Here is a 24,438-nt window from a genome sequence, read left to right on the forward strand (position 1 = left end):
CTAGAATATGAAAGCGCTGCGTGTTTGTTGTGTGGGAGGTGATGTGCTGTGAAAGAAATCTTTCAGTACAGAGAAGATGGCTTAAGACATTCTGTGTGCAGGTTACATGGCCTTGAGACAGGCCTACGTTAATGATTAAGCATGTACTGTATGTGTTTGGATTTTTGTGGTTTCAGCTATTTGCTCTGTGTTTAATTCTCCATTCCATTAAGTAAACTTGCCTCTGCTGGTGTTGACTTTACTAGGTGAAATCTACTGAAATGCACAATGTGTGAAAATGTGACACACTTAAACAGGATAAGCCATTTTTAATAAATGTTTATTTTTTCATCTGCAGACAAAATGTATTCCTTCTCAGCACTGATTTCAATACTTTTTCAAATTCTTATTTTTGTACTAAGATTCTTATTTATTGTTCAGATGTAAATTAGACTTTTCAAAAAATATTTTGTGTAACGTTTTGTTTGTAGCCACAATTGCTTTCACTTTAGGCTCCATGACCATTTCTGCTGTCTCATAGTCAAACCATTATGGACTTTGTGGTTTTGCTTGCATTGAGCAGTATCTTTTGAAAGATGAATAAAGAAACATATCTATTTTAAGTGTTCTTCTTTGTGTTCTTTAATACCCCCCCAAAAAAACTTTATTAGATATCTGATTTTAAAGCAAATAGAATTATATTAACTGTAAAGATCTGCCTTAAAACAAAGGATAATATCAAGGGAAAATGTTGCTATTAATTGTCTAAAAATATCCTCAATATTTCAAATTCAGCATCACTAGTGACACACTGCAAGATGTGTTATTAAGCATTCAAATGAGATATTCTGTAAGATGTCAAAAAGAGGCAGCCTAATGTGTGTTTGAGGTGCCTAATGTACGAGTGGCTAGTATACTGGAATAACAAGTACGAGATTAAAACAAAACAAAGATGACTGTCTTAACTTTAAAAAAATCACTCACGGTGGTTTCATATTTCAAGTTCACTTCCCTGTGTCTGTGTCAATAACTGAGCACATTATGTCAACACAGCTCATCATATCTGATCTACAAACAAACTCCCCACCCTCGTTATAGTCAAGTACCTTTCCTCCCACTCCTCTAAAAGACATTGCTCTTCCCATGGCATTAGTAGAATTACTGTATGTGCACAGCTGATTTTATACACCTGACTCCAAATCAATAAAACACTGGTCTAGACTTCCTCATCGGGTCACATGGAGTTAGTGACTAATGCAACAAACTGCTCCCAGACCAGCACCTGCAGGGTGGTTTTCTTCTCAGCCACATTGTTCCATTCTTCCATTGAACCATTGTTCATATCTTGCAGAAACCTTTGAGCTCCTCAATGCCAGCCTCAGCAGGACGTGAAGTATCTAAGAGGATGTCCACTTCATGGACTTGTCATCACTTCTGTGCAGCTGTCCTCTCCGTCTCCCTCTGTCTGGAAACATGTGAAGCCCAGAGCCTCGTGCACGGCTCTGCTCAGCAGCACCAACAGGTCTGCAGCCCCTGCTGCTCCTCTCGGCAAGAAGAGCTCCAGAGAGCAAGTGGAGGCGTAGGGCAGACGTACACCTGACATGCTCTCTTCCTGGAAAATGAATTCAAGGTGAGGTGAGATTAGATTAGATTAGATTAGATTAGATTAGATTAGATTAGATTAGATTAGATTAGATTAGATTAGATTAGATTCAACTTTACTGTCATTGTCAGAGCGCAACACAGACACAGCAACATGCAAAGGTAAATGTGTCATCAACATTTATCTCAAGACAGACGAAAACAAGGAGATTTTAATTTTGTAAGAAAGTCAATACCTTATTGTGAAATTCAACCACAGAGTACCTAACGTTAAATACCACAGAATTTTTTACTTCCATCTATGAAAATCTGTGGTTTGAATTCATCAGCAATTTCAAAAACTTTTTTGAGAGTTTTATTCATAAACATCTCTTTGTGTGGATCATTGACTAACACTGCCTAACCTGATAGGACTACAGTCTGAGTCCAGTCACATTTCAGTGCACGTCCTTGTTGGCCTGAATGTTCACTTTCATAGTTTCAATCTTGAATTTTGGTGTTTGAATTCAGCCAACCCAATTTGTCCTCATCAGTCTCATTTCAGGCACACCACTGTTTTCAGTGAAAAAGCAAACTACCTGCCCAGCACCATACAAGTTAGAAATAGTTGGTGTCTTTCATTCAGGAGTGGGTAGAAAACCGCTGAAAGGGGACTGGATATTGGACTAAAGACACTGGTCAAGTGACACAAACATGACTTCAAATACATGTGCAGGTTGCTCCATTTCTGCTGGATGTGTAAATAGGCAAAGCTATTTATAAGGTTTTAAGGTTTATAATGTGGCAGTGCCACATTATAAACCCCGGTCCTGCCTTGGACCTTGGTCCTACAACATTACATCAGACTGAGCATTTTTTTGTGCTGTGCCCAACAGGTAAAAACTTCCATTAATGCAGGTTTAGGTACAGTATTTGAGTAAATGTATTATTTTCTGTTCTGTAACTGCTGCTCTGTATCTGACTGAGCTGACTCACCATCTGCCTGCATTTTTACAGACTGTCTCTCCCACAGGTGAATAGTTGTAATGTCTCGTGCCGTAAAAGCCACACAGCCCTGCAGGATCCCATTCGTACTGGTTTCAGTTTCATTTTTCTAATACCTGGCCCCGTGCTGATCTGACAGATACCAACCTGGGAGTAAAAACGCAGGGAGATCAATCTAGGGAACCCAAGAGGAGGTAGATGATCTGCTCCTGTGATGAATGTGAGGAGGTCTTCAAGGGAAAAATCTGCCTGACCACCTGGCAAAGACAAATTTTAGTGAATGTTCTCATAGTAAACCCTGAAATCTTATGGTCACTTTCAACCTTTTTCATCTATCAGGGCCTGATAAAAGAACCATGAAGAGTTTTTAATTCCTTACTCCGCCATCCATCCCTCCATTCTTACCGCTGACCAAGGTGAGGGCTGTTTCCCAGTTTCCAGCGGTTACCTCCTCAGCTGCCCTCAGCTTGCTGTCTGGACGGCTGTAGCAGACGGTGAAAAGCTGTTTGAACTCTTCCAGGCTCAGAGGCTGCTGCTGTTCACTCGTCATCACTGGCACAAACACCTCCCATTGGGACTGCACTGTATCCCACAATCCACCACAGCTGTTCAGCCCCTCGTTGAACTGGGCGATCATACTGGCCACCCTGAAGGACAGCACAGGGACTGAGTGATTGTTTCATTGCCTCACTAGCTCAGATGCTCCTTGGTGATTTGAATGTTTGTGTGTAAGAAGGACTGAAGAAAGAGACAGCGCTGATCATTTTCAGGGTAGCTGAACTGGCAGCAGCCATAAAGGACTGCAGTACTTTCATAAATAAACATATGAATACTGTGTATACAAATGTGTGTGTGTGTGTGTGTGTGTGTGTGTGTGTGTGTGTGTGTGTGTGTGTGTGTGTGTGTGTGTGTGTGTGTGTGTCCTACCTGTGGTAGATGTAATGTTTGACCAGGCGGACATAGATGGCTGGTATTTCATCAGACTGGGCTGAATAGATTCCAGGGATCCCACAGCTCGACACCCAGTCACACAGACTGAGAGACAGAAGCTTCACATCAGTACAGCTGTGCAGCTGTAAGAGGAGCAGAGGAGGGCTATTTGTGTGTCTGTTCACTTTACTGTACACAATAAAGTTTTGGTCCATTTGATGGTGGAGGTGACAGAAAACAAGGGAGAGAGAAAGATGAAATGAGTCCTCACAAAGGTCCCCTGCTGGAAGAAAACCAGTTCAGCAGTTCTATTTGTGTTCAGTTCGTCTCTACTGAACACAAACAGTGACCATTAAAAACAAAAATGTGGAAAAGACATTAACAGAGATTTAAATGACCAGTTTAAGGCACAGACCATGGCACACACCATTCCATGCTTTTCTGAACTTTGCAGAACCATGTTATGTTTTATAGATCGTGGTTTATAGTTTTGTATTAAAACAAACTATAATGATACACAAAGTGAATCAAATTAATCACAGGATTCTGAAGTACATTCCATCTAGTTCTTTAATTTCATTAGTTAAGTGTGCAGGTGTGTGTGTGTGTGAGTGTGAGTGTGTGTGTGTGTTACCTGTTGCAGTCGGATCTGTGTTTCAGCATCAACAATGTCAGTCCAGCTAAAGTCCTCCAAAGATGGATTCTGGCCACACATCAACTGTGACAACAGAATATAATACAATGAGTCAACACATTATGTTTGATATTATATATTATCCATACATTCAAAAAAGATGTTAAACCTACATTAATCATTTTCTGTCCATGTTGCGGTAGTGCAGCAAGCTTTGCCATCTGTTTGACTGTCTCCATAGAAAGTCGATATGACTTACATATATATGCAGAAATAACATGAAACGTGGAATCAAAGAAACAAAGAGAAGCATGCACACAACCTGGTACAGTGCGGGGTGTAGGCAACGAGGTCCAGGTCCGCCCTGAGCCAGAGACCAGCCAATCAGAACACCTGCTTCATAATACTTTCTGTCTTCAAGAGCTGTGAGGTCATAGGTCAAGAATAGACGCCCCGGAAATCCCTCAAACACACAACTCTCCTGCAGCTCCAGCAAAGTCAGTCTGTGTGAGAAGAAATTAAAATATTTTTTGTCAGGAATTCACATATTATCAGATGATGCTTTAGTGATCTGGTGCAGAACACTTAAAAACTTATATCATTATATTATATTATATCATTCCTCCAGATACAGCAGGAGCACAGAGGAGAGCGCTAACAGCTCTGGTTATGTTTCACAGTCAAGTTAGGAAGCATGATTGAACTCACAAGCACAAATACAGCACATGCACTTCAGGAGGAATATGAGGTGAATCATCCTAACCTGAAGAACTCTCTGAGAGGTCCCCCGTGGCTGTCGCTCTCCTCCCCGCTGAAGGAGATGGTGGGTGTAGTCCTGAAGCAGAAGCCTGGCCTTCTCACCTCCTTCAGAGCACTGTGGAGCAGGTCTCTCCTGCTCACATGGATCTGGGTTTCCACATCTCGATCCGTGTTCTCCTGTCTGAACTGTCTCAGGATGGTGTCCAGGTCGGAGCTGAGCTGCACATCACAGAGACAGGTTTAACCAGAGACAGAGAGGAAATGGCGTCCCCGCTGTCCTCTAAACAATCCCTGACTTCCTTGGATCAATCAAATACTTTAAAGATGAAAGTCTGGTCAAAAAGTTGCTGTATTTGTTCTTTTTCTTGTCGGCTGTAAGTGAAGTTAACTCACCTCCTCTGTAGCGCTGCCACCATGAGGCCCAGTTTGTCTTCCGAGCTGACTGTCATTGTCCAGAAAGCTCTCTGTGCTAACCTCCAGACAGAACTGCTTCCTTTCATGAGACAACACAGTAACATTCAGGCCACTCAGTTATATGGTTTAGCATTTTTAAATGAGTTGTTGCAGGAACAGCCGATGCTTTCTTACCTGTCTACCACAGGTGTCTCGCCTGCTGACTGCTCAGGTTCTGCCTGTTGAGACAGAGAATAGTATTTTAACTTTACGCACTGTGGAAGAAACGTGTCAAAGTTAGAATAAAGAGAAACCAAATACTCCTCCTATTGATATTTATTTGACTCTTTGAATGGGATGAAATTATAGAGGAAGACTTTGATGGAGCAACGAGTGACATAATATGAAAAAGCACACAGACAAAAGCCTCCATCATCAACACGGCAACAGTGAAATCAAGCTTAAAACAGAAAACGCAGAGCTGCTGTGGCTCACCTGTGGGTAGTCCTGGTGGCTGAGGATGTACAAAGCACCGTGTCCTGCGATCCTGAGTACCTGCTCTCCAGTCCAGCCCTCTGCAGGGGTGTCTGGGACAAACGGCACCCTGGAGCCCTGCACACACTGGAAACCACACACACACACACCATTATACATTGTACATCAATACTGACGACATCAAAACTATAAAAGAATTATGTCGTGAACAAAAAATTAAAATAAAGCAAAATAGACCTCCAAAGAAAGAAAGAAGCAGTAACATATGCACACAATGAAGTCCAACTGGCTCTCATGAGGATAGAAATGCACTACACACACAGTCACATACGCACACACGCGTGCACACACACACACACCTGTAGATATGTGAAGGAGAACCGCTGTCCTGTCTGCTTTACAAAGTGCCGGCGGAAGAGCATCACTAACCGACTCTGCATCTGATTGGCCGACCAACCATAGTCAATGGTGATGCGAGCAGTCAATCCCATGGCCGCTAGAGCTGCTTGTTCTTTACCTCGTGGAAAACTGCATCTGGGAGAGCAGATGGACTTTTTGTTACATCGCTTAATGCCTGTAGACATCAGCAATTTAGGATTATGTCACCTGCATAATCACTAGGGACCATGGTTTCAAACTGGAATTGTGTAAATATATCAGAATTTCTTTAGAAAGAACACACAAGCTGCTTAAGTGAGCATGAATGTGACTGCGTGAACGCATTTCCAGATTGGAGGGGGTTCATCCTCTGAGGAGTATGAATGGTGGTACTGGAGAAAAGGTTAAAGGATGACTCTTATTATTTTAAAATAATAATAATTATTATTTTAAGAGAACCAATTTCATACCAATAATCATAACAATAATATACCAATAACAGCTCTCACCTCTCCAGCTGTGCCAGGTAGTGTCCTCTGGGTAGACAGACCACATCTTTGACCACCAGTCCTGTCTTCTGTGGAGTCAGTCGCTTCCATTTGAGACAGCTGACCGTGTTTGTGGATGCCTGAAACACCCAGTACAACAGACAAGATGAAGTCAGTGGACAGACAAGACAGAGAGATGAGACACACTTCCTCCTATTGCACAAGGATCTTCACTTCAGACTTGTTGCAGACAGCTGCAGGCGTTGCAGGAATCAACTGTTTCCAGCATGTAACAAAACAAAACATTGCAGCTGAAGTTATTTGCAGATTAGTCGATCAACAGACAATTTACATATTTGATTATTGTGATTGTTAAATAATTTCTGAAATAAAAATTCCAAACATGTGTATAGGAGGTCCCAGCCTCTCTCTCTCTCTTTCTAAAATGAACCACTTTGGGTTCAAACTGATGCTCAGATAAAAAAAATGTGTGCAATTTTTTTTTTTTTTTTGGATTCCCATTTGCCCATTTGCTCAGAATTAATACATGACAAAGCTGTTTCAGCCAATACACTAAACCTGATAAATTTCTATGTAACCACTTATATTAGTGAGATACACAGAGGCCCAGTGGTTCCAGCGGTCATCATTTAACCAGATTAAATGGTTTCAGGCTCCATGTTTGCACACATCACCCAGCTGGAAGGCAATTTTCTGATCAGGTAAAATAAAAGCTGACGAGACGTACGGGAATCATGATGGAAGGATCATCTGACTTGATCTCCACAAGCACACTCTCAGACACTCTGAGGGGTGGAAACACCTGCACGGAGTGGAGGAAAGACAGAAAATGACCTGCTTAGATGTTGAAAAATGCAGATATCACATGCAAACAAGCAAACCTCCACAAAGAGCTCCTGAACAGCTGCTCAGCACTGTTAGTACTTCACACTTACGTTTGCATTTCTTTCCACAGTATTATGTGTGGATTCTCTTTTGCATTACAACTATCAGTTTAGTTACTTACTATACTTACATCCCTGTCCAAATATTCACTAACCTCCATTTCTATCTCAATATCTTCCTCCATGAATCCTGGGACAGGCAGGCAGTGCTTGGCCTCTTCCTCGGTGGGAGGCTCCGTTTTGGGCTTGGCCTGCTGCCTTGGTTGGGTCTGAACCTGCAGCTCTGGTTCCTCCACACAGTCAGGGACCAGAGGATGTTCCAGGTGTCTCTGGGTTCAAGAAAAGGAGGAGGATGTTTACAGTGCTGGAAGGATGGCATGGCATAGTGACTGATTGCAACATATTTTGTTTATTGCAAAGCCAAACCGTTTCTATCAAAGCGAACTATTGACTGTGCATGACTGTGTTTGTTTCTTGTCTGAGTTCTGGTCAAGTAATCTGGTCAAGGAGGTAAGCAGACCTCCTTGTAGACAGTCTTCAGCTGTACAGCAAACAATAAATAAATAAAAAAGAACTTCCATTGTGTTTGTGTAGTAGCAGAATCTTCTCAAAATCTGGGCAAATAAACCCCAAAACATCTGTATAGTTTAACAATCATACAAGTGAGAAAACCTGTTTTTTGTGATTTTTAGGTGAATTGATCCTTTTTATGTAACTTTCAGTATGAGGTTTAATCAAAAGATAATGTTGATACAGTAACATCAGCAATGTAAGTTGCCACACGGACTATCACAGGGTGATCACAGGGTGATAGTCCATGTGGACCAGTCACATGATCTTTACAGTGATTCATTTGTAAAGAAATCAGCAGAATCTAATCTCAACCATTGAACCATTCCTAAGAGATCACATGACCCCAACTGTACATGGAAACCATAATATGTGCTAAACGACACATTCAGTTACAGCAAACAGGAGAAATATTTTTCATATTCAGTCTGAGGGGTCATATTTTAGGCTTTTACCTGCAGAACGTGCTATTTGAAGTGTGTATTGAGCAAACGAAGGCATTACATGCAGTCTGAGGATCACCACAGCTTTCTTTCTTTGTCTTATTCAGATTTATATTTAAGACGCACCTGATAGGGGCTGTATTCTTCTTCCTTCTCCTCGATCACCACGCAGGGCTCCTCTAAAGACAGCAGCTCCATCTCGATGTTTTCTGTGATGCCCAGCAACACTGCCTTCCTTTTGCTCTTCATCCTCTCTGATACAACTTTAATATCTCCTGTAGTTCTTATTTGATTACTCTTCTTGATTGTTAAACTCCTTGACAGAATAATCTTTTTCACTGTGCCTTTATTCAAGTCCTGTCTGTGCTTTTTGTCTTAGATTCCTGTCCTTGCTCTAGCTGCTTTCCCTTTATTTTGCCTTATTTCTTTTTTAACTCCTTGATCTCTTGTCCCTCTTTGTTTTTATTCCACGTACTGCTTTCAATTTCTTCTCTAGCTTACCCCCAAACAGCTGAACCTCCAAATATTCCTTAGGTGCTGGTGGCCTTCCAAACATCTGAACAGCTGAACTCTCATTACCTCAAGCTGAGCTCTATCAGAGTCTAAAGCTCTGATTGGCTCAGAGTTGTGCTGTTGGGCTATGATTGGTTCTGTGGACCATTTTGAAGCCCTCATTGGTCGAGAGCTGTGTGAAATAGCTCTGGTAGTGAAAAGGTGGCTCATGAAGGCCAGGTAATGTCATCAATCAGTCCCTCTTCACACATCCTTTGTGACCCGTTTCATCACTGTCCTCATGACGGAGTCACTTCTAATTGATCCATTAACACTAGTTCAGTTATTTGGTCCCAAAGTAAAAACAAAATAACTGAGATTGAGATACAACACAACAGTGATCTACACTCTTATCAGGTTTTTCTGGGTGGAACTGAAAAGTGTCTGTTTGAAGTCATGCCTTATTTCTCTGGTGAAGCTCTGGCAAACCACAAACTAAGTGATCTGGAATCAGTATAATCACCTATTCTTTACTAACTTTTTGACATAAACCAGATGAAATATCAAAGGTATGAATGAGAGTTTTCAAAGTTTTCTTTAATTAAAAGTAAAAAGTTGAAAGGCAGCAGGGTTGTGTGAGTAATCTAATCAGTTTTGGTGACTGGCTGGTTGCATGTTGGCTAAAATATCTTTTAGGTATCTTTATAATATCCTTTATTTCCTGTTGTAGGGATGAGGACATTTTTTGTCTCCCTGAAAAGAATCTGACATCTTAGAGATAAAAGGTTTTCCCTCAACAGTGACAGTATAAATGAAACAGAAACCAACCAACTGTTATCTGCCCAGATGTTTGCTGCATAATGTAAATGCTGATCTAATCAAATGTTTTGATTCAACAGCTTTCAAATGTTTTTTTTCCTTTCTTTCTTTGTTTCTTTCTGATTGAGGACAGAATTTTGGTGATGGACACCACAGCTATCAAGTGCTTTGAACCAACTTCCTGGTTTTAGGATTGCAGGGCTATTAACTGCAAGAAATAAAAATAACTTCTCATATTGACATTTAAGCTTTTATCACCACATACAGTATGGAGCAAATTATGAAATGTTTCTCTGCAGCTGTGACAGTATGGAGATACAAGCATTTTATAATGTTACAAAAATTGCAACATATTACAATGTAAATGGCGAACAAAACTCAGGAATATAAAACACTATCCATGTACAAACAACTAAAGGAACATAAACCTGAAGGGGAGCCTTGAACCATTTTCTGATTCATATCTGCTGTGCATGACCTGCCCTACACTCTGCAGTCTGATCTTGTGCATCATGCATGTCCTATTCTTTCCGATGTCTTCTTTGTCAGCTGAAGAAAACAAAGAATACATCACCCGAGTGATTAACTGTCCATAATACTCAAAAGGTACTGTGCCATCATCGACATGCAAAACCTGTGCATGACTGTCTGAGGACAAACAAAGTGCTGGTCGCAGCACTTTGATTGGAGAGCCAGGATTATCTTGTGAATGTTGCCAGGTTGAATCATCCTCAAACACCTCTGTTGAGGGTCTTTTGAGCAAATGACTGAACTCCCAACTGCTCCAGTGCAGCAGTTCAGTTACCGACAGTAGACTGCAGTTATGTCCTGCATCAGTCTGGATGAATGAATGTGAAACAGACATTCATTTAAGATGGATGGACAAGCTTGTCTTTGTCTATTCAAGTGTGTGTGTGTGTGTGTGTGTGTGTGTGTGTGTGTGTGTGTGTGTGTGTGTGTGTATGTGTGTGTGTGTGTGTGTGTGTGTGTGTGTGTGTGTGTGTGTGTGTGTATGTGTGTGTGTGTGTGTGTGTGTGTGTGAGTGAGTGTGTGTGTGTGTGTGTGTGTGTGTGTGTGTGTGTGTGTGTGTGTGTGTGTGTGTGTGTGTGTGTGTGTGTGTGTGTGTGTGTCAGGCCAACAGGTGTCTCTGGCTGCATGCCAACAGGTGAGGCAGGAAATACAAAGCGGTGCCGTCGTCAGGTATCAGCTCCAGAAACTCTGTGGGGCTTGTCTCCATGGAAACAACAACCAGCGTCTCTGTTGGCATGGAAATCAGTCGCATTAAACCCAGGCATCCAATGGACACAAAAAAAACCTATCAGAACGATACTGCAGAACCTGAGGTATCATCTTCCATGCATTCCCCTTCCTTGTCAAAACATGGTGCCTACATTACCCACAATGCAACTTTGATCTGATTTACTCAATTGTACAAAGCTGTAAATTGCTCATTTGTAGTCCATTGCTTTGCATTTCTACATATAATGGATAGATTCTGAGATTTCTTATTTATTATAATTCATCACATTCTATGTATTCAACTAATCAATTTAAATATTTAATATTTGAAGTAAAAATATTTGATGTAAGGGCTGGTGGTTTTCTACCTCTGAGAGCAGCCAATAGGATGCTGTTGTCTGCGGCATCTCTCGTCCTGTTACAAAGCTCAGGGAGCAGCTTCTGCCACCACAACGCCTGCACAGATGAGACAAGACAGACTGGGTGAGATTATTTTGAGAATAAAACGGGAACTTGACACAGAGTGAAGAGATTACACACTTCACCGCTCCAGCTATTGCTCAGCACTCACCATATGTTTGTCTTGTAAGTGGTGATTGGCGTAGGCTATGATGGCCTGAGGACATCGGTCCAGCAGCTTTTCAATGCTGCTGTCGTACTGCCCCCTTCTGGTGGCACAGAGGAGGTGCAGGCTGAAGCCCCATAGGGTTTCCTCTGACAGACGCTCCAGCAGAGGCACGACGGAGTCCACAGACAGAGACGGACCACACAGGAGAGACTGGAGGCATGGACACACAGATGAGAGGGGGACACTTTGTCACTGAACAGATGAGATAACACAATCTTGAAAAGTTGAATTCATGTGCAAATAAATGTTCAATTTAAAGATACTGAGTCTAAAAATATTGATACCCATCTTGAAAATGTGTAACTTTAGATTAAATAATTTAAAGTGTACTTCACTTCCTGAAATTCACAGAACAAAAATACTGAGGACACGATCACTATATCCTCAACAGTAGCTCCAGCCCTCCTACTGTTCTGCAACCTTGAAGCATTTACCATTATGCTATAATTGTCCCATGTGGTCACACTGCTCATTGTTTAGCAAAAGTCACATGGCTCACCTGAAGACTGCATTTGGGTCAAACAAATAATGCTGTCCGTTAGTTCTTATTTGTGGCAAATTACCTGCAGTTTGTGTAGCGCCTCCTGATGTTGGGAGCTAGTAGAGTGAGCTGGACTGAGAACAGTGAGCCATGGGTACAGAGCACCGTAATGGGAGCATGAGTTGATCTGAAACACACACAAACATGAAGGCCTCTTGATGTGTGGAGGAATTGATTTCTGGAAAAAACAAAAGGTTTTTGCACAAAGATTGTTATAATTATTATTGTTATTTAGAAAAGCTTGTGTGACTGACTTTTAAATTGGTTCTGCTTGCCTCCTGCATGATTAAATATTTACTATGTGTGAGGAGAAAAGCATGTTGCTAATTAACAAAAAAAAAAAAAACTGACAAAATTTCTTCTAAACTAAGACAACAGCAATCATTTTCAGCTACTCTACCAGATCATCAGCGCTCTTCAGTGGCCTGCGTCTTGGAGGTGTGTGTGTACAGACGGGGTGTGTATCTGAGTTTGCGTTTGTCAGTCGGTCGATGTAGACGGACACCACTCGGAACAGAAGTTCCTGGATGACAGCTTCCTGTGAGGAGGCCATGAGCATCGCCTCCCAGAAATCCACCTGTAAGCAGTTCTCACAGCACAGCTCCTACACACACACACACACACACACACACACACAATTTTTGGGGACATTACATAGACTTACATTAATTTCCTGGAAACTTACCCAGTCTACACCCTAAAATTTCACAATTTACATTGTGGGGCATTTTGTCCCCACAATGTGACTGTGTAAGCAGATATATGTCCCCACAACATGAGTAGTACATGGCCGCACACAGACGCACACGCACACACCTTGAACACGTGATCAGCCTGTTCCAGCTGAACTTTGTTGTTTTCGTGTAAAGCCACCATGGCAGCCACCAGGAGTCCTGGTTGGGTCTTCGCCAACTGGCGAGTCAACGCTGTGGGACGGACGTGCGTGTGCTGGCATCCGCCTCCACCTCCGCCGTGCAGCAACAGCCGCGACTCCTCGATGAACCCGTACACCAGCACCATCTGAACACACACAAACAGTGTGTGTCAAAAAGGGAGAAACGGCCAAAGGAGGGTGACTGTAACACAAAAGCTGCACGAAGTTGCCCCAATACAGTCATGGTTGTTTTAGGAGACCTAGCAAAAAAGCAGGATCAGGTCTAAAAATGTATGATTGTGGCACCCAGGAAATAATGTCATCATCAATGGACATCAGGGAGCTGGTCTCACACCTTCGACAGGTAGAATAACGCACAGTATTTGATAATCTAGCTAAAGATGTTAACATGTAGAACTGGATTACTGACCGACTATGTAAGACAAATGCAGAACAAAGCCGAGCTTTCAGTTTCACTTAAAAAATCCTAAACACACACACACACACACACACTCACACATACATATCCCCTGTCCCCTCTGACCTCAGCATGTCTTTCCATCAGCTGTGTGTACTGTGACAGGTCGCCCAAAAGCAGCGTCATGGTTGCCATGGTGATTGTCAGTGGAACCGAGACGCCAGCACTGTCCTCCAGATGTTGTAAGATTTGCAGCGTCCGGGCAGGACTGACGTTTATCATGGGCGGGCTGGCACACACGCTGACGAGCTGCGAGGGCTCTGATTGGCTGAAAATGTCTATGACCCCATCGGCTGCTTCCTGCAGAAAGATAGATCTCTTAATACCTGTTTGTAAAAGCCTCCCATCACAACAAGCTGACGCACTGAGCAGCAGCAGCAGCAGCAGCAGCAGCAGCAGCAGCAGCAGCAGCATGTTTGTGTGTACCTGACTGAGGCTCTGCTCTGTTTCTTCTAACAGGTAGTGCTTCAGGTAAAACAGGAAGCCGGGGCCGTAGGTGTGAGGGCTGCTGGGAAGTGGGCGGTTCCTGGCCATGACCTCTGTGACTGACAGGCCAGACATCCTGTAGTACGGCAAAGCCAGGTGGCAGTCCTTCTGACTGCCCCTTACAGAGCAGGAAAGAATCCAATCAGTGCTGAGACAGCTTTCAGTCGATCAACAGCAGCAACTCTGATCATCGATCAATCATTTATGAAGAAAAAATACCAAGCATTCTTTTCGGCTTCTCAATGTGACCGCTTGCTGCTTTTCTCTGTTTTAAATCATTGTAGGATATATATATATATATATATGTTTATTTATTTATTTATTTATTTATTTATTTATATTAAGAGTATGCAAAAAATGAGCATAGGTTGAGTAATTTCAGGGGATTGTACGACTGAATTTAATCCATCGTAGACCAAAGAACAAGCTGTAAATGTCGCCGATATGCTCATCATGCTGCTCTTACATTAACAATTATGGGCTGAATGGGCTAAAAGCAGTGGATCTATCTGGTTGAAAGTTAAAAGATGAGTAGGGTATTTCTAAAGTATTCAGTCATGTTTGTCCTTTAGTGCATGTGTGTGTGTTTTACCTGCTGAAACTGTCTCCCAGCTGTGCACAGTTCTGCCTCAGCGCCTCCTCCAGCTCCTGATTGTCTGTCTTTACTGCCGTCTGTTCCTCAGCTGGTTTGTCTGCATCTGTCTGCAGAGATGCTGCGGGGTCACCCTGGAGGCTCTGCTGCTGCTCTGGTGTTTGGAGTACGGAGGCACGGAGGAGGAGGTGAGCCTCGCTGAGGAGGTGCCGAAGGCTTTGGGCCTGCGGGTTTGTCTCTGAGTACCGCTGACTGTATTCAACCTGACACACAAGTTCATGATCATCATTAATAACTGTACATATAAATGCAAGAAACACACAATGAATGGGCTGTGTGTGTGTGTGTGTGTGTGTGTGTGTGTGTGTGTGTGTGTGTGTGTGTGTGTGTGTGTGTGTGTGTGTGTGTGTGTGTTACCATCTCTTGGTAAAGAGAGAGGGGGGAGACGGTGTCGACCACATAGAGATTCCATCCGTGGCCCGCTGTGCTGGTTTCTCTGGGAGATGAGATTGTCCACTTCCTGCTCCTGGGGTCAGAGGTCACACAGAGACATAACCAAAAGTAGAATCAAACAGAGAGATGAGCTAAATGCACAGAGTTTAGGTTTAATCTAATGGCTAATCTCCAACTCTGACCATGCTGTCACGTAACTATAGCTATAAGGAAATAATGACTATTAACTCCAATAAATGTCAACAACAACTGTTCTCTGCTGTTTATTTACCTTCAGTTTTTTCACTTTTTGTTGCTATTGTGGGCAGGTTTTTATGTGTAACCGGCTGTTTTTGATACTGATAATACACTGAAGACATACACAAACAGCCTGTGTCATGACATTGGAAATGCATTAGAAACCATTTAACCAGAGATGGTTTCATACTGGGCGGGCAATACTGTCTGCATCACCATCATACATGACCCCCACGGCACATCAACTGGCTAATACTGAAACATACCACGACATTATACATGACCACACAAACCGTTAGTGAGCTGTTAGTGAACTGTAAAAAGGCAACCTGTGACCCCTGTGACTCATGCCGTGATGACTTATCTATTTGTGTGTGTATTTGTGTGTGCATGGCAGCTGCTCACACTCATCACGGCATGTGACCTCAAACCTGTAGATCGATTTGGGTTTTTAATAGAAACAGGCAGCGCAGATGATGAAAATGTGCGTTTTGTCGTCACTCTTCAGCTTGCTTTCGAGCAAGCCCTGCTCAGCTGGGCACATTTATAATCAAACCCTGAACCATCCAAAGAGGGTGTCAGCCATGTCTGGATTTCTGGGCCAAAAGCCTGGCCCAAAGAAAAAGCAGTTTCCAAAATATTTATAGCCAAAAAGCATCCATTTAATTCTTCTTCTTTTGGGACCAAAACTGTTTCAAATGCAAGCAATACATTGTGTCTGAGACATACTATTTTTATCTGTGTTAAAGAGCCATTACTGAAGGAAAGAAGAAAAACATCAGTGTGACAGGTGAATCCAAACTTTCTAACAGTATATATATATAGTGTATAGAAAAAAGAAACACGCGGACGCAGTTTCCAAAACATGTCCTGGATTATGACGTTAGCCGTGTAAAATCCAACACTTTTTCTGTGCAAAGACAATTAGTTTGTGAGCAGAAAGGCACACACACTGGAGGCAGTTAGGTAGGTTATGGTTGGCTAGGTTTAGGAACTAAAAGGAAGTGCTGTCACTTTCAGACCAGGCGCAAAGATATTCACATTATCAGCATGTTGCTGTCTGAAGTCACTGCCTGGAGCCTGTTGCAATAAAAACAAGAAAAATTGCTGGCAGCATTTGCAGACGATGGATGCTTCATATTCTATCAAATGCAAAGAATGAGGGACAGATTTGGCTGCTGGTACAAAAAATTTGGCACATCAAACTTCAAACTCACTTCTAATTTAATGTAATTTAATAATATTTGATGATTCATGTTGAATCAAGGCAGCAGGGGCAAGTACCTCATGCTTTTATTCCCTCCCTTTTTTTAATGCAGCAGTACATTTATGCCGCTGAGAAGGGTTAGGCTCAAGGTCTGAAGAAATACCTTCACATGCTGCACTTTTTCCTCAAAAGGCAGTCATGTATCATTAGTTAGTGAAAACCTCATACTGTATTCCACTTCAGGCTGTTTGCTTGCAGCTAGGAATAGTGCTTTAGTGACAAATGCAAGAAAACACAAATAAGTTGCTTCGATAGAAACTGAGAGATTTTTGTTTTGTGGCATTAAAGGTGAAACAGAATCCAAACCATCAAGGTTTCCCTTTTAAATAAGGGCTGACATAAAGATTTGGTTAACAATAATCTGCTAAGGTGAGTATTTCAAGGCTTTCCGGGCACTGCAGCTTGGCCTGGAAGTGACAACAGACACTGGGGGGGGGTTGGGGTTTGTCTTACAGGAAGGGGCGTGATAGAAGGCTCTCCAGAGCCGGCGTGGTTGCGGGATCGATTCCCACTGCCAGGAAAATACCAGTCAGCATGGTGTGTTCTTTCAACTCGCTAAAATAACAACACACACACAGTTAACAGGTTTGTAAATGCATGTATTCCTGCACACGCACACACACACATACATACACACAAGCATGCGCACACACACACACACACACACACACACACACACACACACACACACACACACACACACACACACACACACACACACACACACACACACACACACACACACACACACACACACACACACACACACACACACACCACCAGTGCTGAGAAAGGCCTCTTCAGAGCATTCTGGCAGCATTCACTGGCAGGAAGGCATCTGATGAGCTGTCACAGTCATGTGTGTTAAGGTACGAGCATAAGTTTAAGTCCGTGTACTGCATGAGTGCATGAGTGTGTGTGTGACCTACAGGCCTCTGCGCTGTGTGGTGCGTTCGGTCTCCTCTGGTGTCTCTGTGTCGGCGGTGGACAGCAGGATGACGTGACGGCCGTAGACACACACTGACCGCAGGCCAATGAACAGCTGCATCCTGAGCGCACACACCTCCAGGCTGCAGGGTGGGCAGGCCTTCACACACACACACACACACAGACGGACAGACAGACAGTGTAAGATTATTAAATGACGCAGGTGCACTCACAAAAACAGACAAATACTTAAATAATATTCATAACACTCAGAGGCGTTTGTGCTTTTGCGGACAGCCAAAATCAGCTGTTTGGCACATGTGAAGTAGCATACTGACAACGGTCTCCTGTTCCTGCTGCTGCAGGAGACAGGAGAGAATGAAGTAGCCACAAAGCAAGATGTTAAATTCAGACTGTCACCTTCATGGTGGTGTCGATGTAGGGGTCTTCAATCCTGGCTGCTACTGCTGCACAGCGCACTGTGAAGCACTGCAACGCACTCCTATGGGGAACACACAGAAACCGAGACACACACTTGTCAAATTCACCACGTCAAACAGAAATCTTCAGACTACAATCGTAAATATATCCGAGTTAAGTCCTTCAGTCTGGTACAGAAACTTGATGTGAAGGTGAATCATTTAGTTTTAATTCCAAAGGCGGCATGTCAGACGACAGACGTACTTGGTTATGACGTGCAACAGATGGTCCGTTAGCACCGCCTCCAGGACCTTCTCTGGATACTGATAGGCTGAGAGAAGCTCGACACCACCCTTCAGACTGTACAGGTAGCCGACAGTGGGGAGAGAGAAGAAGCAGAAGACGCATGCCGGTTCCTCCACAGAGGCTGACTGAGCTCCTGCAGAGGCAGACGAACAAACAATGTTCCTGTAGGTCCACTGAAACGCCTTTTCCACAGCTTTCAATCATATGTTGGAGTTCAAACTCCTTAAACCTTAAAATGTTTGCTTAACATATGACATGATTTCACTCATTTCCAAAACTAAACAACTTTCACTAAAGATAAAAAACTACATTTTTCTATGGTCTTAGCCACCCATGGATTGTGATTTACAAATCAAGGCCAATGATTCATGAATATACTCTCATCAGGTGTGATTTCACTGAACCAGTGCAGCCATCAGCCTAATTCTGTCTTAATTCAAGACAATTCTGACACATATGAAAGTGCACTGATAACGTGTAAAAATTGGCAGAATGTTTTTTGAGAAAAACGCTGTTGAAGATGAAGATGAAACGTTATTATCGGGGGTTGCAGTGAATCTTATGCAGGGCTCTGCAGCAACAGAGCAGGCAGCTCAGCAGGCTTAAATTCAATTATAGCTGGCCTGAAAAATGCTCATCGCAGTTTCAACATCATGATGTGATGCAGACAGTATTGCCCACCCAAGATCGCAATCTCAACATAACCCAACATCCCAGTTCCTATGACAACGTATGCCGCTTCTACATGCGCCTCTGTGTCTCAGACTGTCTGCTGTACTGACGGGTGAATAGCGGGTAGAGCTGTAAGGAGTGCAGCTGAGTCTCCTCCACACTGCAGCCCTGGAAGAAGTCTGGAGTGAAACGCCTGCAAGAGAGGAACGACGCGAGTTAAATACACCTCACGTGGCTCAATTACTCACACTGTAAAGATCTGAAGGTCAAACTGGACCTCAGAAACACACACACACCTGAAGAGAACATAGGACAGCGTGTATTGTCCTTTGTCCTCCAGCCCGGTCTTTTCAATGCTGACAGGGATGTCACAGTCTTTAGCTCGATCGCCGAGGAGCTCCTGGTGTCTCTGGAGGACCAGAAAGTCAGAGTGGTCTTCTAGATGATCTGCTGCACACACACACAAACGCAAAGACACACACACACATCACAAGTGACTCCCTCATGTGGTGCACCACACTAAAGCTGATGTCAGCTGTGAAGTGAACTGCACGGGAAAAATATGAAAGCGGATAACTAATTATCTTAACGCATGTTTAATCAATGAATATGCAAATGTTTTTCATTTTAAAGGTTTAATTTGTATTTTATTATGTGGCTGTCTTGGTGCCAGTGGCTTAAACTACATAATAAAAAAGAAACAGAGATAAACATGGTGACAATCCCATAACTTCAGCCATAATGAAGCCTCAGAAGGTTACAGCATCAGTGCCACCAAAAAAAAAGTTTGTGTTTTACCAATGTTAGTGTCTGATGACTCGTCCGGGGTTTTCGTCTCAGATGACGCATCTAATTTCAGTACTAGCACCTCCAGCTCTGCCTGCACTGCCACATATCCCCCACACAGCGCCACCTAGAGGACAGAGGAGGTGTTAGGGTAACAGAACTTTAGAAATACCGAAACAAATGCAAATGAGTCTTTTATTAGTGAATTCACCAAGAACCATTTAGGATATTGCCTCATTTTATGTTTCACCCCATTGTAATTATTGTGAATGCTGATCACTGAGATATTTCAGTTTTTTAGAGAATTTCAGCTAAAATTTATTAGCTAAAACTCGATTAGGACACAGGGCTGATTTTTGTACTCATATAACATTATCTGATGTCAATGTAAAGAACAATTAATACAGATGATGATGACTGGGTATGAACAACTCAATGAAGCAGTTATAGTTTACTTTAAGGAATAGAAACCAAATACCACAAAAAGAAGAGTATAATAAAAAAGTGAAAAACTATTTGAAAGTACCTGTTTAGGATTGATTCTCGGTAGATGCAGGATAACAGAGCGCTCAAAATCCAGGGCGGAAACATTGTGGCTTGAACTTGAAATCAGACCTAAAGTCAAAGAACCATGAAAGAGTCACCAAAGTTCATGACAACCCCTGACCTCCATCACCGCTCCTCATACAGTACATGCACTGTTTACAAAAGTATTTGTCCCTTTAAAAGGTGCACCAGAGTAGCCAACAACTGCAGCTGCCACTAGTTTTTTAGCTCAGTTAGCCGTGAAGCTAATGGTCCTGTTAGCTGACTCTGTCTGGACTGGCAAGTTGGAGCACCGAGGCGGGGGAGTGTCGGTGTTTAAACGGCTGGTTTCATTGGACTAAGAGAAGACTGGATGCTCCACTGTTGCCTCTTGAGGTACAAAGTGGTATTACCAGACAGCAGGCCAAGGCTAGCTGATTAGCATGCTAACTTCAGTAGATATCTCTGCAATAAAATACAGACATCTCTGACATAGTGCCAAAACTGTTATTGCTTCACATTCTGTTAAGAGTTTTAGTTCATTTTTTCAGTGTTTTAAACTAAAATGCTTTTACATATGGCTCCTTTAAGGTTAGTAAAAAGACACTAATGATCAGTGGTGAGAATTAATGTTAATAATTCATAATGACTGAGCTCCTTTGGTTTCACAGTGTTGATGTGCCTCTCATGGAGAATATTTTCTATACTCTTTGCTTCTTTTGCAGGTGGCAACTGGAAGACTTCAATTTACACATTACAGACTACATTTGAGCTTTGCCACAAACTCAGTCTTTACCTGAAAATATGTTCACATTTACTTTCATAATTTCCCTGAGTTACCTTGACTGGAGCTCTGCTGACTGTTCGGCCAGGTGCTCTGAAGGATCTGCTGACTCTGAGTCTGCTGTTTTTTCCAGAGAAAGAAACAATTATGCTTATGCTATTTACAGTAGGTAAGTGACAATGACAGAAACATGCTGCACAGGAAAGCTAAACCTGATGATAAAGACTTCTAATAAATGTGCCTCATTTAAACATGCGTCATGTTTTAATGTTGTGGAAAACATATAATCTAAGAAATAAAACCATAAAAGGTAATTTCAGGCAATCCCGTCCTTCTGCCCCTGCAACAAGATCAAACAGCTCACTAATATTATTGGATTGTTACCAGGCTCTGCTGGTTCTGTCTCCTCAAAGTAAACAGAACCAGAGTGTTCTCACAGCCGACCAGAAGGTCTCCTGTGATGGCGCAACAAGCCACAGCGACGGGACGCTCTGACAGAGGGATCTCAATGATCTCCATCTGCACTCCGCCCCGCACAGATGCCCCACGCAGCAGGTGGCCCAACAAACGCACCCCGACGCGGGCCTTCTCCTCCGCCTGAAAACAGAGCAGGAAATGACGACATGAAAATACACGGCGTGAAGAAGGTTAGAGGAGGCAAGAGTAGCTTCATCTTCAGACAGACATTCATAGATGATCTTCCAGATGGTGCAAGGATTGACATCAAGCTGCTGTTAAAAGGTTTAAAGCCTGTCTCAGACCAGACGGTTGGGCTTTAAAAGGTCTTTCAAAGAGCTCATGTGTCTGTGGTATACTTCCACACACCATCAGCGGACCAGGACCACTTTAAATCAGGTTTAATGTTAACGCCGCAATGGAGTACCTGACTGTCAGTTAAGATCACATTAAAGTGATCATATGGTTTCAGTGAAGATCACAAATCTTCACTGAACCCATATCAGTGCCTTATATGAATTTCTGCTTCACAGCACTATGGCATGAGGTACTTCAGAGAAAGATTAGCTGGTCAGTGAGTACCTGGTAGCGCCAGTTGGTGTAAGCTCTCAGGTAGGTGGCGCCGTTCTTTTCCTCAATGGTCACCAGGTAATCTCCTGGATGTGAGAGGGAAGGCAGAGAGGAAAGCAAGGATGTTAGAAACTCCTCTTTTTTAAAAAAAATCAGTCTCTTTCTCTCTTCAGCTCACACTGTCACCACTTATTGCTACCGGGTGCTCCACTCACAGAGACAACAAAAGACAAAAAAAAGTGCAGCGGCTGAGCATCGATCCTCGTGCAGTTGACGTTGCAGTGACAGAGGCTGACAAAGGAAGCGAGGTGGCATTTTTACCGGTCTTGCTGTGCTGGATGCTCTTCACGGTGCCCATGGTGGCAAAGCGACAGATGAGAGGGCAGCCCTCCTGCTCCACACTGTAGGCCTCCACCTTAATCAATTTTACACGTCAAAATGTAGTCAGTATTCTGCACAGACCTTCAATGTGACTCATAAGTATTGTCACAATCTGCAGACATTTAGGGGGGCTTTTTAATCAGCGATGAGGGTCTAGTTGTTTTCAAAAACAGGATGACTATGGTTTAAAAATGTGTGTATTGTAAGGTGACCTTGCATCCTCCAGTCGCCACCACAAACAGCGCTCCACCTCCACAGCAGACCAGTCCAGGCTCCTGCTCCACCTGACGAACAGAGAGGGACGGTGGATGAATGAAGACTTGATTCGACAGATTTTGTTTAAAAAAAAAACAGCCATGCTTTGAATCAGCGTCGGCCAGCCTCCGCTTACCTGCACGATCTGCTGAGAGGAGAAAGGATGGCAGTTGTAGACGTGCACCATGTTTGGTTCGCCTCTCGGAGAGCAGATTCAGTCCAGGATGGGAATTTAATTCACTGTTTAGAGCTGGTTGAGAAATTTAAAGTTGCCACCGCTTTATCTGTGTTTCCTGGAGGCTTCATCCAGCAGGACTCCTAAAATCATTAAAGAAAGATGCAATGTCTTGCTTTGCTTTTTTTAAAATTCACATTTAGGCTCCTGGGTGTCTAACACTTTACATTAACAGGATATATCATTTTCAGACTTTTCATATTTGGGATGCAAGACCTGAAAACATGAATTTAACGTGTAACATGGAACTGCAACCACTGGCCGATTCATGATAAGATCATCTACAGAAAATTAACATTCTGAGTATCGATTAATCGCTTCTGTCCTTTTTTTTTAAAGCAAAAGGTCAAAATTCTCTGATGTCAGCTTCTCAAACGTGAGGACTGCTATTTAAATGTTCTTTAGTAAAATGACCAGTGAATACGTCCCTGCATGGTCATCATGTCCACCGAAACCATCCGTCAAAACTTTCTAAGGAGCACAGCTCAGTCTCTTCCTCTGAAACACTATCACACTGCGGACATGGAGGTAAAAATCGAACAAAACTTACTGAGTGAATTCAGCTTTCCCTGCATCTCTGGCAGTCTAAGACCAGCTGAAGGAAGGCTGGAGTTGTCCCTTGGGTGTTTGTCTAATCGATATCACATGCCGCAGTCTTGTGAGCAGCAGAGGGGTGTACCGATTCAGCTCAGGTGGACATATGTCCTCTTGGTTGACTCACACGCAGACAAAGTTGATGGAGACATTACAGAATATGAGGGACAGACCTTTTGTAAAGTGCGCACTGTCCTGCCAGATCTTCGGTTTCTTCTCTCTTCCTACTTCAGTTTTCTCTGTTGCAGCTTATTGATTTCACGCTGACAGGCAGGAAGTGAACCGCTAACAACAACAGCGACGAACCGCCCGCCCTCTCACAATTTTCATTGGCTCGCATTCCTGCTTGTATTGCGTTGGATATTCTCATTGGCTATCGAGGTGTCATCAACTAAAGAGTGGATCTGTCTCCGTTATGACTAGATTTTCCTGTTTTTAAGACATTTATTTGTCTGTATTTTGAAATTATTTTGTGGCTGTGTAAACACTCGGATTCAAAAGTTCATTCTGCAAATAACAATGCTGTTTTGTTTTATTTTGTTTTGTTTTTACCAAAGATGTACATAAAGATAATTTCAAAGACAGGTATATGAAGAGAGGTAACGCTAGAAAAGCCATGGAGCAGGCCATGCAGGCAGGCTCAACACAAGGCTGGCCACCCGGTAACTGGGAATCCCAAAATCCAGCCTGTATGACTGACTCAATGGACAGGCGCTGTTTCTTTCCACAGCAAGAAGCAGCTTTTCACCTCCAAGGATGAGGCTTCCCTGGTTGAATAGCCTACTGGTTACACTCAGACACAGTTTCCCACTAACAGTGTCTCGGGTTTTGGCCTACGCTCTGGCCATTTATAGCTACAGT

The 24,438-nt window shown here is 42.9% G+C and overlaps 1 protein-coding gene across 5 annotated transcripts; it reads right to left on the reverse strand.

Moving 5' to 3' along the window:
• Positions 1-10,116: 10,116 nt before the first annotated feature.
• Positions 10,117-23,834, reverse strand: hps3 (HPS3 biogenesis of lysosomal organelles complex 2 subunit 1). Of its 5 annotated transcripts, none has more exons than XM_070961730.1 (25): positions 23,751-23,834; positions 22,885-23,066; positions 22,706-22,777; positions 22,434-22,527; positions 22,125-22,198; positions 21,471-21,683; positions 21,143-21,206; positions 20,304-20,392; positions 19,790-19,904; positions 19,288-19,441; positions 19,102-19,184; positions 18,278-18,452; positions 18,014-18,095; positions 17,596-17,753; positions 17,120-17,221; positions 15,127-15,235; positions 14,710-14,972; positions 14,058-14,235; positions 13,698-13,931; positions 13,096-13,299; positions 12,680-12,883; positions 12,302-12,406; positions 11,682-11,888; positions 11,479-11,566; positions 10,117-11,128 (listed from the first exon to the last, which is right to left on the reverse strand). In XM_070961730.1, exons 2-25 carry the CDS (start codon positions 22,933-22,935, stop codon positions 11,001-11,003), a joined length of 3,246 nt encoding a protein of 1,081 aa, XP_070817831.1. In that variant the 5' UTR covers positions 22,936-23,066; positions 23,751-23,834; the 3' UTR covers positions 10,117-11,000. The 5 variants fall into 5 exon arrangements, with proteins under 5 accessions (XP_070817831.1, XP_070817832.1, XP_070817829.1 ...); XM_070961731.1 differs by having other exon boundaries at positions 19,288-19,438; positions 23,534-23,820; XM_070961728.1 differs by having other exon boundaries at positions 23,534-23,820.
• Positions 23,835-24,438: the final 604 nt, after the last annotated feature.

Source organism: Chaetodon trifascialis, chromosome 4, assembly GCF_039877785.1.
Source record: "Chaetodon trifascialis isolate fChaTrf1 chromosome 4, fChaTrf1.hap1, whole genome shotgun sequence".
In the NCBI taxonomy this organism is placed as follows: Eukaryota; Metazoa; Chordata; class Actinopteri; order Chaetodontiformes; family Chaetodontidae; genus Chaetodon; species Chaetodon trifascialis.